We start from the raw sequence: 19,342 nt of genomic DNA on the forward strand, positions 1-19,342 counted from the left end.
CCGTCCAGCAGCCCTGCTGCAAAAAACTCCACTGTAGGGAGGAAATAAAATTTTATGGGATAAATATAAAATTTTCTTATCAAAAGAGGGGTTTGTGGTGGAAAATTCTATCTAGTAATGTATTCAACATAATCATGAACTTTCTTTATAAAACGCGTTAACACCAGTCAGCTGAAACTAGGTGCTGAACATCAGTAAAATAAATAAAGGCATAAAAAATGACAAAGCTAAGCCCACAATAAATCAGATTAATAAAGTCATAACTGTGACCTTCCTAAAATAATGCCCTGACTCCTAAAGTGATTTTTTTATTTGCCTGTCATCTTTTGGCAAAACGTTTTCCACTACTTGGCTTGTTGCCAACTAAAATCAGAAAGTATGAAGTTAGCATTTATGCTAAATGAATGTAATAATTATTGAAAAGTAGATAAAAGTGAGAAAAAAGTTAAATTTAGTGTTATTAGTAGTATAGTCTATGAGTTTGCAAAGGGTCCCCCCGGCTACAACCTCGTGCCGTTTGAAGTGGCAGATTGTTTCCAAAGTTCATTCTCTTTTGAGAACCAATAAAAAATAAATAAATAAAGAAATCCATTAAAAGTTTAGTCAGATCAATATTTTGGATCCATAAACAACCTGACACTTTTGAAGCCTCTGGGTGAACCAGCGGGATGCAGGGCGGTAGTGACGCCCCCACGCGCGTCACTGCCGCCCGGTCTGTGTGAGGACACGGTCACCGGAGCGCAGCAGAAACAGCCGCTCACTTCACCCCGGCCACCATGGTGAAGCGCGCGCTCCCCGGCCTCTCTGTTGCGCTCGCGGCGCTGCTGCTGATTCCTGGGCGCGCGGCGGAGGAGTACTCCACCAAGACAGAACCGGACTACGAGTTTGGGGACTACCGGGGCAAGTGGTGCATTGACGACCATGGCTTCGTGTACAGCATCGGAGAGGTTTACTACCCGAGCCCCACGGCGTGCCCCTGCACCTGCACCGTGGACGGCCCCGTGTGCGTCCGACCCAGGTGTCCCCGCATCCACCCGCAGTGCACGCGGATCAGGTATAAAGCGTGCTGCCCTGTGTGTGAGGCCATGGCCAGGGTCTGCGTCTACGGAGGCAAAACCTACAGACTGCTGGAGGAGTTCAGGGTGAGACAGATTCAGACTTCTCCATCCCTCCACTCTGTTCGATCCCGTCCCGTCCCGTCCTGCCTTGCTCCTCCACTCCCCGTGCCGATGCACCTCCTGAGGCTGACCCTCCGACTGATATTTAGACCTTTGCTGAGGTAGATAAGATCAGTGGATAAGGTCAGCTTCACATGTAAGCATCTGTCGATCACCGATCTCCCAAAATTAAGGAAATCGATGCCGATTTATCGGTGCAGCCCGAGCCAAATACCGTCTGCGTGTCTCTTTCAAAGTGTTAATTTAAGTACAAGCAGGGGGGAAAAAAGCAAATCAAGTTCACACTATTGTTTCCAAACTCTTCTCCATTTTGTGACAATGCTTAATCTTTTTGAACTTCCAAGCATAACTTTGTTTTTATTTTTTAATTGTTTTTGACATTTTCCGTTCTGAATAATTTGGTGCAGTATGTTGTCCTTCTCATGAAGTGGACATGGACACGGCTTCTCGTTTCTTGCAGGTGTCGAGGTGTGAGCGGTGTCGCTGCGAGGCCAACAGAGAGGTGTACTGCAGCATCTCCGACTGCCCGGCCCCTCACTGCGTGAACCCCACCTATGAGCCCAACCACTGCTGTCCCATCTGTAAGACTGGTAAGACTGGTCCAGCTCCAGTCATGTCACTGTCAAACTTTACTGTCTTTGGTGATTTGAAATTAGTTAGACATGCTATCACAAAATAAAAAATAAAAAATCTGTCTTACAAGAATAAACACATTGAGTTACTGTACAGTAAAATTTTGGTTTAGTTAAGAGAAACTCTTAACAAGAGCCAAAGTTAGAGGTTTTAATCAGAATCACCAGGTCAGGGCCCCATCTAATTATTGGGAAATAATAACCAAACAGCTCTCAGTATCTGAGGTGTTTTTATTATGGAGCAATAGATAAAGGAGTGAATAAACAACAAGCCCCTGCACGCACACACACACCTAAACAACTTTCCTCATCAAAAACCTACCTATAGTGTTGCCTTGCCTTGATTCTTTTTCATGTATGAGAAATAATTTGATCTCCATAACAACCATTCCACAGTGCAAAATGCCCGGGTGGACCTAGGAGATGAAGCTCCTCCTCTGAGCTGCAGCTTCCAGACTTCTGAGTCTCAGAGCTGTCCTCCCCCACTCAGCTCCTTCAGACTAGCCAGCAGCAATTAGCAAACACCTGGTGGAACCTGGCAGCAATGGCATTAGTGCTCTCTGAAACCCACTAACTACAACTGTCTCACCGTTCTCTCCATCTCCAGGGACTGTACTGACATATCCAGGCAGGTTTGAGAGGAGAGGAAGAGAAAACACGGACAAAACGTTTCGAGCTCATTCTGAAAGAACTCAAAGCTCTCTGAAACTAATCTGACAAAACTTGGCACCAGCTTGCTTTGGGGCCCACTTTGGCCCCCAAACGGCTAAGAATCAAAACACAGTAAAAAACACAAGCAAGCAAACAACCAAATCGTTTCATTTTAAACTTTTAATCCCTGCCCAGACTCTACCTCTTAACTTGCACTGTTGTGAGTACCGGTGAAGCTCCAGGGGTTCCTGAATGTGGCTGAGCAAAGACACAGTTCCCATTTCAGATAAATCCATTTATATTATTAGAAACAAACATCAGCACAAGGCACTTTACAGGAAGAAAAGCAGCTGCTTCAGCCTGGTTGTTACACTCACTGACAGCTGCCTGTGGAATAGACAGTGAGAGGAACTTTCTGGATTTATTGTACAGGTAGCATCCTGTCCTGGTTCCACTCAGAAAGGACACTGAGTTCCTTTCTTTCACATGTATTAGTAAAAGCAGATGACTGGACTAGAATTCAGGGATTACAAGGAATGAACCAATATGTTGGCGTCAGAGAGTACATTTTAAGATTTGGGTCATTTAGCGCATTTAGCACTGTGTCAGTAGAAGGATTCCTAGAGGACTGACTGAAGTCGTGTAAAGTTAGCATCCATTTGGTTGCATCATTATGCTGTGATATTATGTCTGCTTTTATGGTGTCAGATAATTCACCAGGCCGCCTTCTTCACTCACAACCAGTCACAATGTTATGGCTGAGCATTTCACTTGCTTGTCTGTACAGCACATTTCAAAGTGCTTCACATCATACAAACACAAAAATAAAAAGTCATCAACTATTCACATTTTGTCAAGTGCCATCAATTCACATCAAAATATTTGTTAATGTTTCTTTTATTATGGCTCAAAAACAGATCTAACCAGGTGAGTTTGTGTCCTAGAAGACAAAACATTACAGCAGATCTGTAAAGTGTTGTGGTGCTAAACCGTTCAGTGATTTATAAACTAACAGCAATTTAAAGTCTGTTCTCTTCCCCATCACTCAAGACCAAACCTGCAGTCAGTTGAGACCATTACTGCAGCTGTTTGTGTGTGTGTGTGTGTTCACCCTGCAGCGCCGCTTACATCACCTCAGCCTCCCTGCAGCTTACAGAAGCGTCCCTGTTATGTCACACACATGTCCTCTCAGCCTTTAAGACCCTCTTAAATATTAGTGGAATTAGTGTGGAGAGCTCCAGCAAAAATCTAATCATTTTGCACTGCTGCATTTCTTTTTCTTTTTTAAAATAAAAATCACAAGTTGCAAAGCAATGGTCTGACCTCCCAACTGGAACCTGGGCAGGCTCTGGGTGTTGCTTCCGGGGTCATGCTGTTTTGGCAGCGAGAGTAAATTTGTGCCATCCAGTTTCGTCTGGACAGGCAGCGGAACAGATGGTTTGCTTTGTTGCGTCATTGTTTTTTTTATTTTTATTTTTTTTATTTTGCCATCGCTCCAATTTCCCTCACGTCAGCTGCGTCTTGGTGGGATCTGGCTTCAGTCTGCCTGAGCTTCCTGTCCCCTCCGCCTCCCACTGCTGCTAATTGTTTGAAATGTCGCTGCCACATGAAGATGAAAATGATCAAACGTTTTTTTTTGTGTGTGTGTTATTGAAGTGTTTGCTCCCTTCCAACGAGTCACATTTAGGTGCTTCAGTTCATCAAATGCATTTTAATATCAAAGATAGCAAGAGTGAATACAAAGAGTAGTTTTTAAAATATCATTTCATTTGTTAAAGCAAAAAATAAGCTGATAAGGATTTAAACCAGTCTGGTGTTGTTCCTTTGAAATCTACATACATGTTCAAGACGTTCTAAAAGAATATTGTGTTGGACTGGATCAAAACCAGCTCTGAGACCAAAACCAGAACAGATAGTCCATTATCTGAAGCCAAGAGAATATCATTAGTAGCTTTCAGCAGTTGTTTCAGCGCTATGATGAGTTCTGAAACCAGACTGAAACTCTTCAAACTGGTCCATTCAGAAGATTAGATACAGGTCTGCTACCTTCACAGTATGTGGCTTACTTCTTTACTTTTATTCCTTAATAAGTGAAACCATGTGTTGTATTTGCTATTCTTTTCCAAAAGTAAAATTTTAACTGATTAACTAAAACACTTATGTGTAGCAGAATGAATGGCTGTGGGGAAGCACTGGGTGAAGCCCTGCACCGTCTCCTGTGCTTTTAGGTCCCAACTGTTTTGCCAGGAGCAGGGTGATCCCGGCAGGGGAACGCGTGAACATCGACGAGGAGACGGTGTGCTACTGCACCTACAGGGACGGAACGTGGCACACCCACCCCCAGGCCACCTGCGAACAGCGCCCCCTGCCCAGCTCCACACTCCGTACCCACACTGACGCCCCCATGGACGAGGACGTGGCGGGGAGACTGTTCCCTAGACTGGATCTGATACCCTAAAGGAAACTGAGTGAAGCAGAGTTACTGGTCAGTTACAAACAACCCTCTGTTCTCAGTCTGTGGGACTCAGAGCAGTGAATGTTTGGGAATCATGACTCCAGCCTCTGGTTCCTAATGCTCACCAGCATTCAGCTTTATTTAAGTTACGTTTAGGTTCACCGATAAATACTGACATACATCCTAATGATGAAGTTAGATCAAATTAGTTACTAACAACAACATCATAGGGAGGAAATGATTGAAAGTGTTGGAAAAGTAGTGACATCAAACTTTTTGTCAAAGTCCGAATAATTCCTGTTACTGACTGAAGAAACCTCATCACACCAGAACCAGAACTGTTCTGATGTTCTCACTGACACTATCTGACCTTTCTGTCTGGAGCTCTAACTGTGACACTAATCAACTGGAATTACAGTAATGACATGTGAATATTGTACTAACAAATATATATATTTACAAAAACATATTTGATTATTTGATCATATTTTAACGTATTTAATGTCCACCTGCAGCAACACATCCTGACTCTGTTCTGTCTCACCTGTCAGACTGAGTGGGGCTACACTGATCTGGTTAAGATAAGCTTATCGTGTTAACATATTCTGATATGATTATGATAAATTGATTTGGTTATGATTAACTGATCTGAATTGATGCTACTGTGCAGATCAGCCGATGTGATGAGTCACATTTTCAGTTTTTACATTTATTGCAGAAAACAAGAGAAAATTGAAATCCTTTTAAAAACTGTGACTTGAACCTTATGTATTTAGTAGAGACATTTGTAGATAATGTGAATATGTTTATGTGTGGTTTTATTGAATTCTGATGAGCAAATAGAAGTTGTTTCTCTAGAGCTTTATGTGTCACATAGATGTTTCATGTTTCCTGTTCTGATCCTGCCACAGACCAAATCTTTTCATAAATATCTATGTGTTCATTTATTCGTCATTTTTTGTGTCCTTTATGACTACCTAGATTTTGGACGCCCATTTCCCTTGTTTAATAAATCTATTTAATTTTATTATGGCTCTTCATTTTGAAGAATTTCCTCCCCCACTCGAGATTTTCATCTGGTCACTTTTTTAAACTTTCTGAAGGCGCCCCCTACTGTTTGGATGATCTCTTCACAACTCCTCTAGAATCGCCTTGTTCAAAGCAGAACTTTATTTTCTCTAAACCAACCAATAATTTATCCAGGTCTTTGATAGATCAGCAGCCTAAAAGGTACCTGGCAAACTGTTTTCCAAGCTGAATCCAAACCTTTGCACCACATCTACATAACAGATAGTTATTAATGCTACAGTAATCATAACCCTATTAAAATCACTAGTTTGATGAAACCTCACCCAGCACACTGCTACTTTCCTCTATTTCAGCCAACAAAAAAGAAAATCCTCATTTATGTCACTGTTCATTTTTAGAACAATAAAGGCATTACTGTTTTTTTCTTCTGATTCCATTTCTAATAAATGTTAATATATTGGATGAGGAACAGCCCTAAGATAAAGCTCTTCAGTATCCAGATTAAATCCTTGTAAATTAAAATTTTGGCCTCAATTGATGTTTTTCAGTGAAAACAATTTAAGTATGCACCGATTACCAGCTCTAAAAGCCTGACCTGCCAATTCTGAGTTTGGCTAATACTGATTTTTTTTTTCTCTTAATTGTTAATATAGCAAGAAAGTTGCTTAGTTGGCAACAGTGGGGTCACTTTTAACTGCAAACATGCAAAGATGACCTGATGGGCCGGTCAGCCCAACCTCTCTGATCTCCCAAAATTAAGAAAATCAGGGCCGATCTCACAGCACTGATTTTAACCTGAACATTTGACAGTTTTTCTTCACCTTGACACCACCAGGTGTTACTGAACATATACCCAACTAAATGTTTTTAGATTTATGCTCACATTTCAGTGCACCATCTAGTGGTAGCTCCATACGTAATGCAGCATCATTTAAAACCTGAACACACACAGAACCTCACTGAGCTCAGTTGTAGATGAACATTTTTATCCCGTCTGTTCCGGTATGAACTCCAAACAAGCAGGACAAGCAGCTTGTTGAACAGTTTTTATTGAAAACAAACAGGTTCTCTTCAGGCGATGCTGCCAGCATTGGAGGCGATCCTGGGCCACAGGTCAGCGCACTCTTTGGCCACTGGTCCTGTGATGGCTGAACCTGAACATGGATACAAAGAAAAATCTGTCACTACTGGCCAAACATCAAGCTGGACACCAAGCAAGACACAATTCAAAGGTTTTACATCAAAACTGATAAGGAAGCCAGAAGATGATGTGAGATATGAATAATATGAATACTGTCTCATCCCTGATTGAGATCAGTCAGTCACTGGGTCGCTGCCTTCTCACCCAAAGAGATGAATTCAGTCTGCCCTTCTACGACAACTCACCCAGCCACTGAGCAGACAACGCAAGTGCTTTTTGAAGGGAGTGTTGGTTTAACAACTGCACTTAAACTAACCACGACTGTCAGTGTTGATGCCCTGGGACTGAACAGACCCAACCACGAGTGTGTTGGTCGTTTCATCCCCTGGTTCCAACACGGATCTCTAAACCCACCTTTCATTTCTCCTTTGTTGTTGACGATGACACCAGCGTTGTCTTCAAAGTACAAGAACACACCGTCTTTTCGCCGATACGACTTCCGTTGCCGTATCACCACCGCAGGATGCACTGAAGAAACATTAGAAAACTTTAGCATTACATCTATAATTTAACCCATTAAAAAATGGAGTAAAAATAAAAACCATTTAATAGTTTAGCATGAACACCTGATTATGCTCCTGTTAATGCAGGTCGATACGGTGGACAATGTATCACAATATAAGGGGTTCATATCAGATGATAGATAATTATTGATTAGATTTTCGTTTTAAATATTGAACTGCTGACACAACCTTTCCTGTTTTAACTCAGAATTATAATATCATTATCCTGGCTCTCCCTCAGACCAGCTCTGGAGGGTCAAAGGTCAACACCATAATACATTTCCTATAAATCTCTGAGATGATCACTTCAGAAGTGTTAAACTGAAAAGTTAGTTGAACCCTTAAATCAGCATGCAAGCCTATCAATCAATAAATAAATAAATACACAATCTCATGATCAACTAACATGAGATCCATCATTTCTACTTGGACAAATATTGTTAAATAGAATTCCTGGGACAATTCATCATCCAGCATAATTTGTACTATGACGGCCCGAATTGTGAAGATTTACTGACAAACACAGAAGCATCAGTATGAGTGGAGGTGCTGCAGGCCGGTGCAGTGTGGTCAGACTCACCCTTCTTCCTGAGCTCAGGTTTGCCTTTTTTCACTGTGGCCATGACCATGTCACCCACTCCTGCAGCCGGCAGCCGGTTCAGACGCCCCTTGATGCCCTTTACAGAGATTATGTACAAGTTCTTGGCACCTGTGGGACAGATGGGGCCCCATCAGTGAAAACAAGCATCACAGGAGACACAAAGACATTAAAGACTGAGCAGCTTGTCTCATCCCTGATTGAGATCGGTCAGCCACAGTGACGCTGCCATCTCACCCACAGTGATGACTTACTGTCTCCTTCTACGACAACTCACCCAGCCACTGAGCAGACAGAGCAAGTGCTTTTGGAAGGAACATTAGTTAGAAACAAAACCTCAGATTCAGATTCATTTTATACGTATCCCAATTTGGGCCATTGACATTGACCTACCACCATTTTGTTTCATGTGGAACAATGGCTCTCCAAGTACAGCTCTGCCTGAACTTGAATAATAGTGTAAGAGAAAGAGACATGGGGGCTGCATACTTAAGACCAAAGTGTGTGATTTTAAGACCCTATATGGGGAAAAATAGAAATGTATAACTTGTTTTAGATTTAGACGGCTAAATTTAGTATTATTTACGTTTTAAAGACCCCCTCTCTGATGACATCATTTTTCACTGCACTCTGGAGGTCCATCATTAAGAGACTTCAGACAATAAGTCCTTAAACCAGGTGAATAGTTTCATTTCATTAGTATTTATGAAAAACAGCAAAGGCAAGAATTTAAAATTCTTGAGAACCTTCACCACTTTGTGGCTTTAAATGCAAAACTCCCATTCAGAACTTCATGTACACACAAATTAAAAGTTACTATGATGCATATAGAATATGCAACTGTAGAACCCAGTTGCATCTCTGAGTGGAACCCAAACAAATAGTCTGAAAAACGGAATGCTAACCATATTAATAGCAGATTATTGTTCTCACAAGATGCTCCATTCAGTCATCATCCATGGAAACAACATAACCGCCTATTCTCATCATCTGCTGCTTATACATAAGTATATCTTCGGCCACATACCTGTGTTGTCAGCACAGTTGATGACCGCTCCCACTGGGAGACCCAGTGAGATCCGGAACTTTGCACCAGATGAACCACCACGTCCTGAAATAAAGAAAACAACATGATCTTCTGCCTGGAGTCTGTCCTGAAGATTACTTCAACTGCACAAAAATATAAGTAACAAGTTGGATTGTCACCATGTTTGCAGATCAGCTGTAATAAGCAGCTTGAAAAACCTGCTTAGTACTAACCATCACTGAAGTGACCATGTGAAGTTGTCTGCTAGTCTGTCTGCTCAGTCAGTTCTAATACAATCACTCATTAAAGTTAATAAAGCAATGTGTCGACTGACCCGTGTATCTATTAAATGAGTGCTGTAGGAACTTATGAATTAATAATAGTAGTTTTCCAACACCACTCACGTTGCTAGCTGCCGCTAGCTTTAGCTACATTCAGTAAACATATTGTGAAGCACAGCAGCATTATTTATAAAACCCAGGTCAGATGGAAATGAAGCAAGCGGTGGTTTATTGTGTTCTCAGTTGATCTCGAAGAGAACGCGCAAAGTATACAGCTTCAAAACTGATTTTTTTAGCCGCCATGCTACATGGCCCCGACAGACAAATATGGCGGCAGTCACCAGAAAGGCAAGATGCTACAACTTTAATCGTTAACTATTTTGAGAAATCTACAACTAGCAGCAGAAATACATAATAGAGAATACTTATTCACACTTCAGTAACATTACATTCTCCACAGTATGATAAAAAACAGTGGATGGAGGTGGATTTTACAGACAGTCTATCATACCTCTCTTGGACATTGCTGCGACAGGGAAAGAGGAAGGCGGAGAAAGGAATTATGGGATATAAAGTTGAACACAAATCCATCCGGGTCATCAGTCTGTGAGATGTTCAGGTAGTGTTGGAAAAATGTAAACCACTTTACCATTCAATTCGATTGCTTTAAGATAGGGCTTTTTAATCGTGTTAAAAAAAAAAAAAAAAAAAAAAGAGAAATCCAGACTATAATTTATGAATACGTAAACAAGTAATAATGATGTCCATAAAGTAAAGCTCATGCTGTTTTCTAATTTAAACTCTATTCAACAGCTTCTGTGTAGTTTATAAGTTTCCTCAAACCATAACCCAGACATGCCTCGGTTAGTGAAGAGTACACAGTTTACTAGTACACTGTTTCTGAAAGAGCAAAAATATTTAATAAACAACTCTATGGAAAGAAATGAAATAAAAATCAGCTAGTAGTTAGTTTAATACAAATGTAAGAATTTTGTTCCACGAGTAATAGAAACTATTGTTAACCAGCAACACAACAGATATATCAAAGCTTAAAAAACTAATTTGGAGCCTGGCCTAATGGATCAAACTGCCAAATGTCATTGATACTGATACTAAAACCCTGCTGCTACATTCTCCAGTAATAATGTAGTCACCATCAGTTCACAGCAGGAACATAGAACTTCTTGTCATCCTATATCCTCTCTAAGTGTACAACACTAATATGTGTTGTCCACATTTTATTTATTTTTTCCACTTTATTTACTTATTTAAAAAAAAAAGAAAAATAACATAAAATGACACATATGATCAGTAATTCTGAACCTGCCCATTTTTTTATTTCAAACTCAGAAATGTCCAAGTTTTTTTCTAAAAGAATTCTGAGATAATAATAATATAATAATAATTACTGAGTTTTTTGCCAGAAAAACTCAGCAATCTTGATATGCAATGGCCTAATAGGCCGTTGTAGACATTAAACAGTGCTGAACAATAGACCCTACCTGTAAGTTAGCAAAGAGCATCCAGAAACAATTAATCATTTATTCTGGAGTTGTCACATCACAAGAATATTTAGAAAAGAATGTAATAACTTTATAATTATGTGTAATTTTATGTGATTTTTCTTTCTAGCTTTATACACATTAAACCTTTGTCCACTAGGGGGCAGCAAACAACTTTAGGTTTCCACAGAGCTCAATTCAAACTTCGAGATGAATTTACAACATGACTGGCTTTTTATATATGTGTCGAAATGATTTGGTTTTGATGGGATGTAAAACACAAACTATAAAATATTTACAAATTTCAATGAGAAATGTGAAAACTGTGACGTCACTAATTTAAACCACTCAGACTGTTGAGGTAAAGGAAGTCACCATGTCACAACTAAACATTCAATTAAACGGACCAACAGTAAACCTAACAAGACATTTACATTTACATTTCTTCATGGACCAAACCTGAATCCAAAAGAGAATCTGTGAAAAGAAGATGATGTTCACAGACGTTCTCCACCCATCTTGAGTTTCAACAACTTTGCATCCAAGGTTGTTACACAGACATAATTCAAAACCCTTCTAAGTTGCCACTGCAGTTTAGGGTTTTAAAAAAACACTGACTCAGAAAAAATATACATTGTTTATAAACTTGGTCAGCCCTTTATTACAAATGTTAAGACATTGCACCAGCATGAACATGACTGCTGACAGGTCAACAGATTATTGACATTCTTGGTTTTATGTTGCAATCCAAAGTTTCATCCAAACAAAGTAATGGATTTTTATGCAGTTATGTTACATATGTGTATTTATCATTATTTTGTAGAAATCAGTTTTCACTTTGGCACTAAATGGGCCTTTGTAATCATGATCATGAGTGATTTGTAAAAACAAAAAGTGTAAAACATCCAGTGCTTTATTGTGACATCAAACTCCTAAACCATAAGGTTTAATAGAACTTGCTTTGCAGATGTTAGCCCTTCAGTTTTTTTGGGAAGGCTTTCAAAAGCTTTTATAAGCATGTTTATGGGAAGTTAAAACATTCTTCATTCTTTCAGACATGCGTTCATAAGGTCAGACACTGATGTTGGGCAAAACCTTATATGGATTTGCTACAACAGTAAGGCATATGCCAAAATTAAGAAAATTGGGTCTGCAAAAGAAAGAAAAATAAATCCAGATCTATGAGATTGTGGATCACTGATAAGAGGTTTCTGAATACTGTCAGGTGATTATTATTAATTCAAACATGACTTATTCCCCACTGGAGAAATGCAGTAAAAAGGACATTCATTTGAAGGCTTTTTGCACATGTTTTCCAGTTTATATATACAATTATGCATCTCTGGAAACAGCAACAGGTGGAGGACCCACAAATCCAACTCAACCTGGGCTGTTGGGAAGAGTCTTTACATCATTTAAAGTGTAGATATTAAGATTTAAAAATCTTAATATGGTTCAAAATTGAAGTTCAAGAAAGTTCAAAAAATGAAACAGGTTTCACAACACATTAAAAGAACACCATGAAAGACAAAGAACACAGAAAACTTCTTGATGCCCTTTTCTTCAAATTTAGATTAAATTTTGCAAAAATAAATATTTCCCTCTCAAAAATGAGCATATCATGGAACATGTAATTTACTGGAAGTGTTCAGGCAATTAGCATATGGATTAATTCCACACGCAGTGATACGTAATGTATTACCCAAAATGTATGTGGTCACATTTGAATCTAGCATAATGATTTATATAATGATGATAATGATATATATACACAGTGTTGGATCCATGCAATACATGTCTATTTTTAATACCCCATTGAATCTTTTCTTCAGCTGTGATGGCACACACAGTATATTTACAGAATTGGACCAGGGTTTTGGTTAATGTTGGATGAACCAAAAGAGCTCTGAAGGCCTGTATATTGAGCAGAAGAGAGATTTAAGGGCAGAGGTAAAATAACATCTTCTCAATTTAGAATCAAGATCACATCTAGTCGGGGTAACAAAGGATCTTTGGTCACCTTGGTGTTTGTAAAGCTTTCTTTAAATACACTAGAATTTATAATATTGTGGCAAAATAAATACTAATGTAAAGAAAGCAAGTTACATCGTTCAATGAAGTTTGTTTTTGTGTGGAAAAAAACCGAACAAAATAAAAGAAATTAAACGATTAAAATAACAAATGTTTCACTAGCTTTATGAGGACATCACTCCTTCCTGCAACAGTGTTTTCAGCATCAGAGCGGTTCTACCTTCTTTCAAGGATGAGTAGATTTAATAATGTGAAGAGCTCAAGGCCCAATGATTAAACCAGACATTATTTTAAAGCACAACAGTTACATAAAAACGACAGCGTTCTGTGGAAGGAAATTAATCAAATATTTTAAGACTGCAGCTGTGGGCGATATAAATTCTGACAGCATGTTCCTCGTCTGGCCTCAGGTCACGTCTGCTGGTGTGGATCATCAGCCTGTACGGACAATTACATCAAGTCAGGAACCTGCGAGCTTTATGGCCCATTCACCTTCTGTGAGGAGACATTAGTGCTGTTGACGATTCCTCATATTTCTGATTTATGACCACCGGAGGTGAAGAAAAGCTCAAAATAGCTTTTATTTTCACTGCTGCTTTGCACTTTTCTGTCAGGCAAACGTATCTCACACTTTGTCGATTGTTGGAAATATTTGTGAGACTTCTGTGAGATTCAATCCGTCTTGTCCCCTTTAAGAGGAAGTTTCACAATATTGTGTATTTTTTAATAACTTTGGAGTTAGAGTTAACACTATTTATTGAGCTGGTTCAGGTAATAAGCAGAACTACTATGGTAAAATCATTGATGAGACAGATGTACAAAAGTAACTGATATCTTACAAATTAGTCATTTTTTCCTTTTACATCACACTGACTAAAACCAGTAGGATAGAGAACATCACCCAGACTAGACTAGACTTTAAAATAATGTTGTTAGCTGATAAATCATTTTATTTAAACTGGTTGTCTCATTGAAACCCAGAACCAGATTCAGAACCAAACAGGAAGGAGCAGTATTCAGGTTTATGCACCAAAAATATGTTGAGATGCTGAAACAGAGCCAGAGGGCCCAGCCCAGCATTTTAACCATGATCCTCAAGCTCAGAAGCTTGGAAACGGTACGGTATGTTTTCGATGAGGGAGTAACAGCGCAACATGATGTAAAATTAATTTTACAGATCACTGCCCCTTTAATGGTAAATCTGAGAGTGGCTGGTGCCTCTGCTGATGATTCATAGTGAACCGGAATGCTTGAATTGGGACAAAATTGACTATCTTCAACTTGTGAAACTGCCTTGGTATGGCAGTTTTAAGTCAACTAGACCAAAACAAATTGGAAGAGAAAGAAAAAAAATTCTCAAAATCCTGAAAATATGTTGAATTTTGTTCTGTTGGTGTAGTCCAAACATAAAGATCTGGAGAATCTACAATGTGTTTGACCTAGATCTCCTCCAGAAGGGTGAGTTATTGTTATTTTTGTCTCCCATTGAGATTGGAGCAACGTGATTTGTCTACAAATACGACTCACAAGGCTTCCCTTATCAAATATTTATCCTCATTTTGCATTCAGAGCTGTAAATGTGTAGAGTATGCAAGTTAATAATGTGCAACGTCTGGATGCATGTGTGAGAGAATCTATCTGCCTGTCCATTTATCTGTGCAGCTCTTTATCAGACTGAAGTGGCCCTGAGCCTCAGTGCTGTGCAGCCTGCTGTCTGTGTTGGTTTTGGTGTCTTTCACATTGGTAGCCATGGAGAACCTTTATACTGAGCTGTAAGCCCGGGATCGGAGCGTTCTTCTTTGCTTTTTTCAGTTGCTTCTTCTACCTCACTCTGTCATACAATCTGTACCTACTATATCTCTACCTTTAATTATGGAGTCTCTAACAGCACTGTTGTCCCTTCAGCCATGAGCGATTGAACTACAGGGACGGTAGCATGGCCACCGCTGATGGCTGTTAAACAGTTTTCCTGTAACGACAAGTTATTTCTTCATCATTAGCACAATGAGCAGCGTGTACACAAGCATGATTACAGTGCAGAGACCCTCTTCCTGGTTCTGATTTGTTATTGCAGTCATTTCTGGGACAATTTACCATCCAGCAAAGTGAGTTAACATGACAGGCCTAGAAGCTGCTGCTCTTTTTGTGGCTGTCACTGTGTGATTAGGTCCCCTCCATTTCTGCGTTGGAGGGGACTTCTTTCTTCAAAGGGAGGTACTGTTTCTTTAAAGAAACGCTGGATCTAAAGTACAATTACAGTCTACTATTTGTGCAATTGGAAGCTGTATTCTGGCTGAAGAAATAAGCCTTGGGCTCTGATTTCTTTAAAATTCCACAGAAGGAATCTTTGAATTATATGTTCCCCAAACAGACATATTGTCCGTGACATTGTCTTCACTCGCTCCAGTCCCAGAGAGGCAACAAACTGCAGCTATGGACATGTGGCCCGATGCTAATCAAGTGGCAGCCATCTTTTTTTTTTATCTCTGGCTGCTAGCTGAGTGGCTAACTGCGCTGCTAAAGCTCACTGCATGGTGGAAGAAGCAGACAGAAACACCGAGCAGTAAGAGACAATTTATATGCACAATTTGTGCCAAGAAAAAAAAACATTATTCATGAGAGACCCAGTTTAATCAAAAAACACAGCAAGCTAATGAGATTGTTGACTCATTTGTCACCTCACTTTAAACCGCAGTTACGGTCCACTGCACGATGAGTTAATAAGATATCGCCTTGTGGGACTGAGGGACACCAACTTAGCCGAGAGACTTCAAATGCACAAGGATTTGACTCTGGAGGAAGAAATTAGTCAAACCCAGCAGTTATAAGTTATCAAAGATAACAAACGGACATCAGAGGAAACCCCCCCCCAAAAAACAAACCAACATAAAAACCAAAACAAAACAAAAATACTGGAGTTTAAGAAGGTAAAGACATAATTAGATAAGTAAAGTTCTAAATGATTACAGTTCAAATTGTCTGTTTCGACTATAAAACAAATTTTTTTATTATTTTAATTGAAGACAGTCCAAAACATTTTGTTTTAACGTGTTAGTGATGCTTACATGACATTATGCTAATATGGTTTCTATATTTACATTACACTATTTCTATATTTATTTTTATATTACACTATCTCTGCAACACCATTTATGAAGTCATAAGTGAAGTTGCAGTTGTGTTAATTATGCTATGTACTTGGTACTTGGAAAATGTATTTTATATTAATAAGTACAAATTTGACAGACATATTCATATCAGAAATGACTGAGGATTCAGATATGTTTATATAGTTTTCTGTCCCTTTATTTTTATCAACCTATATAAAATAATCAGCCTTCCTCAGTCTGTGTCTCCTCTCGTTGAACTGGGCCAATCGGTGAACAGAAAGAGGATTCTGAGCGATGATGTTGACTTTCTGCTCTGTTTTATTATTGGAGTCTGCAGATACAATGCAAAAGTTGGTCTTTAAGTGAACATATTCATACTGGACTGGACAATGTTTTATTCTATAAGTCATTTCAAATTTTATTCTTTATTTTGGAGCTGCTGTGTGAGCAATCACAGTATATTTTAGTGCAACTTATCTTCATTCGTTGAGTTTATTTATTTGGTCACTTGTGCTGAAGGTAGCGATGCCTTCAGCACAAGACTCTGTTCAACAATTCATTATGACCCAAGAAAGTATTTAAGCCTCTTAAACATGTGGGGCTCCACAAAAACTTAAAGCCTGTCTACTTCAAACTTTTTTCTAAGTGTTAAGATGGAAAAATTCTAATTCTGGAAGGATAATAATTACTTACCCGCAAAGCTTTGCGGGTCAGAATGGCTGGGTCAGTTTTCTATGCTGTAGCGATGTGTTAATCTTTAAAGAGCCACACTGGAACCAGCGGTGAAGGTCGCGAAGCAGATAAGGCACAAACTGAAGCACAAACATTCCCAGGACACACACACACTCCTGAATCCCTCAACCAGTCCGTCTTAAATGATAAGAAACTTTATGACGATGTAATCTTCATGACATGTGAGTGTAATTTCTATAAAACGGAGTCTGGCAGGGAAGACGTTCCAGCCTGGCTCAGGTTCTTGTTTGACGTTTACCATCTGTGTTGATGCAGCTAATAAATGTCCAGAGAGGAATCAGCCGGCCAGCGTCTTCTTCATCAAAAAAACACATAAAGCTTTAAAAACTTTGACATCAACCATTAAAGAAACTTCAGGAATAAAATTAAATGTCTGGAATGTTAAACTTTTCGGAGTTGACTTTTCATCTGTATTTATAAATAGGTTTACGTTTTGACCTGATGTTCATGTAATGTGGGTCACTGCAGGTGTTACTGTGTACATACATTATTGTGACCTCTTATTATCATTAGGTAACAATGAAAGAGTGTCCAGTATAACTGTGACAATGCAATAATTGTTTTTTTTTGTTTGTTTTATTCATTAAGCATTCAGGCATTATGAATTAAAAAGTAAACAAGTTCCTTTAATACTTCATTTTTTAATGCCTCTGCCTTCTCACTGCCTTCGCTGTGGCAGCATAACGGTGTAAATGTCTGTGGCTTCATTGTTCTTGTCGACTTCACAACTCTGAAGGTGTGGAGACAAGACCAGCCTGGCCGAGTCTGAGAGGAGAGAACGCCACTTTTTTTTTTTTTTTTTTCTCCCCACCAGGGGGTCTTTTTGTGGGCTCTAGTGTCCCTTATATGACAGTAGGCTGACAGGAAGGGGGGAAGGAGAGGGAGGAAGACATGCGGCAAATGTCGCCAGGTCCGGGAATCACAGTTTACTTGCTTCCCAGACGGAGTGATTGTCAAATAAAATGTCCTGTTTTCATTTCATGGTGAGGAGTTAACAGTGTTGACTAAAGCTCATTCACTCTGCAGCAGTACTAGTGTAAGCTGTCTGAGCAACCTTTCTCTGACAGAGATCTGGCAGCAGCAGCAGGACCCAACGGTGTAACAAGGCAACATCCCTCGAATTTTTTGTTTAAATGGAAGAAAATCCTCCATCCATCCATTTTCTTACACCGTTGTCCCTTAGAGGGGTCAGGAGGTGCTGGTGCCTCTTCAGCTACGTTCTGGGTGAGAGGCGTGGTCACCCTGGACAGGTCGCCAGACTGCCGCAGGGACACAGAGACAGACAGGACACACAACCATGCACACTCACACACACACTCACACACACACACACACCTAAAGAGAATTTAGAAAGAACAGTTAACCTGACAGTCATGTGTTTGAACTGTGGTAGGAAGCTGGAGGGAACCCACCATGCACAGGGAGAACATGCAAACTCCATGCAGAAAGACCCCGGGCTGGGAATCGAACCCAGGACCTTCTTGCTGCAAGGCAACAGCTCTACCAATTGCGCCACTGTGCAGCCCTGGAAGAAAATCATAACTTTAAAAAATGTTAGAGTTTGCTACACAATTCAAACAGGTTTTAGAACGTGTCACTGTGTGAAAAGGCCTGGTCTGCTCATTAAGATGGCAATAGGTCAGAAGTTCTCGGGAGATTTCTAGCATGCAGAAAAGTTAAACAAAAGAAGATCAACACGCAGTACAGTTGGAACTAGAAAAATAACTCTGACAAGTTTGTGATCCTCCTTTCCATTGACTACAGGCTGCTGCTGGTCTCGTCTTGTGAAAACCTTTTTGGGTTGTAGGACTTAGCGACTGTTTTGAAAATCCACTCAAACTGAACTGGCTGATGTCAAGATCTCCTCCAGACTGCTACGGCCATGGTTGGGTTCTGAAGGCGTCTGGTGTCTCACCGAGATCGTCACTCTCACTTCAACAGTCAGGAACATCAAACCAGCTGTGTGAAGTGAGGACAGACCTCCGTCAAAGTACGTTACAACCACATTACGTCCATCTGCTGCAATGCAACTGCTAGGAATTTTTAGTAGGAATATGTTAGGGTTAGGATAGAGTTTAACAGTACAATTATGGGGAATTTACTGTTTACTAAATTCGTTTAGTTAAAATATCAAAAGTTTTAAATCGACTTTTCCGTTTTCATTGTTTCATTATGCTACTTACATCTTATCAGTATTAAATAGCTAAAACTGATGTGAAATACTCTCCAAATACCCAAATATATGAGAAATACAGACAGACTGCTATTTTGTCTTTATGACTGATGTTATCAAACTTCCTGTATATTACCTGAACTGCCTTACTCTAGTACATAACAAGCAGTGTGTGGTTTGTATTGTTCTGTCACAGGTATACGTTTAGTTTTGTTGTG

At 39.7% G+C, this 19,342-nt stretch overlaps 2 protein-coding genes across 2 annotated transcripts; one reads left to right on the plus strand and one right to left on the minus strand.

Moving 5' to 3' along the window:
• The first annotated feature begins 737 nt into the window (after positions 1-737).
• si:dkey-283b1.7 (von Willebrand factor C domain-containing protein 2-like) lies at positions 738-5,216 on the plus strand. The gene is made up of 3 exons (XM_044099101.1): positions 738-1,142; positions 1,639-1,768; positions 4,690-5,216. The coding sequence occupies exons 1-3, from the start codon at positions 777-779 to the stop codon at positions 4,917-4,919; spliced, it is 726 nt and encodes a 241-aa protein (XP_043955036.1). The 5' UTR covers positions 738-776; the 3' UTR covers positions 4,920-5,216.
• Positions 5,217-6,978: 1,762 nt separating this feature from the next.
• rpl23 (ribosomal protein L23) lies at positions 6,979-10,168 on the minus strand. The gene is made up of 5 exons (XM_044099102.1): positions 10,067-10,168; positions 9,275-9,358; positions 8,230-8,358; positions 7,501-7,614; positions 6,979-7,099 (listed from the first exon to the last, which is right to left on the minus strand). The coding sequence occupies exons 1-5, from the start codon at positions 10,077-10,079 to the stop codon at positions 7,017-7,019; spliced, it is 423 nt and encodes a 140-aa protein (XP_043955037.1). The 5' UTR covers positions 10,080-10,168; the 3' UTR covers positions 6,979-7,016.
• Positions 10,169-19,342: the final 9,174 nt, after the last annotated feature.

The sequence above is a fragment of the Gambusia affinis genome, linkage group LG19, assembly GCF_019740435.1.
Source record: "Gambusia affinis linkage group LG19, SWU_Gaff_1.0, whole genome shotgun sequence".
NCBI lineage: Eukaryota > Metazoa > Chordata > Actinopteri > Cyprinodontiformes > Poeciliidae > Gambusia > Gambusia affinis.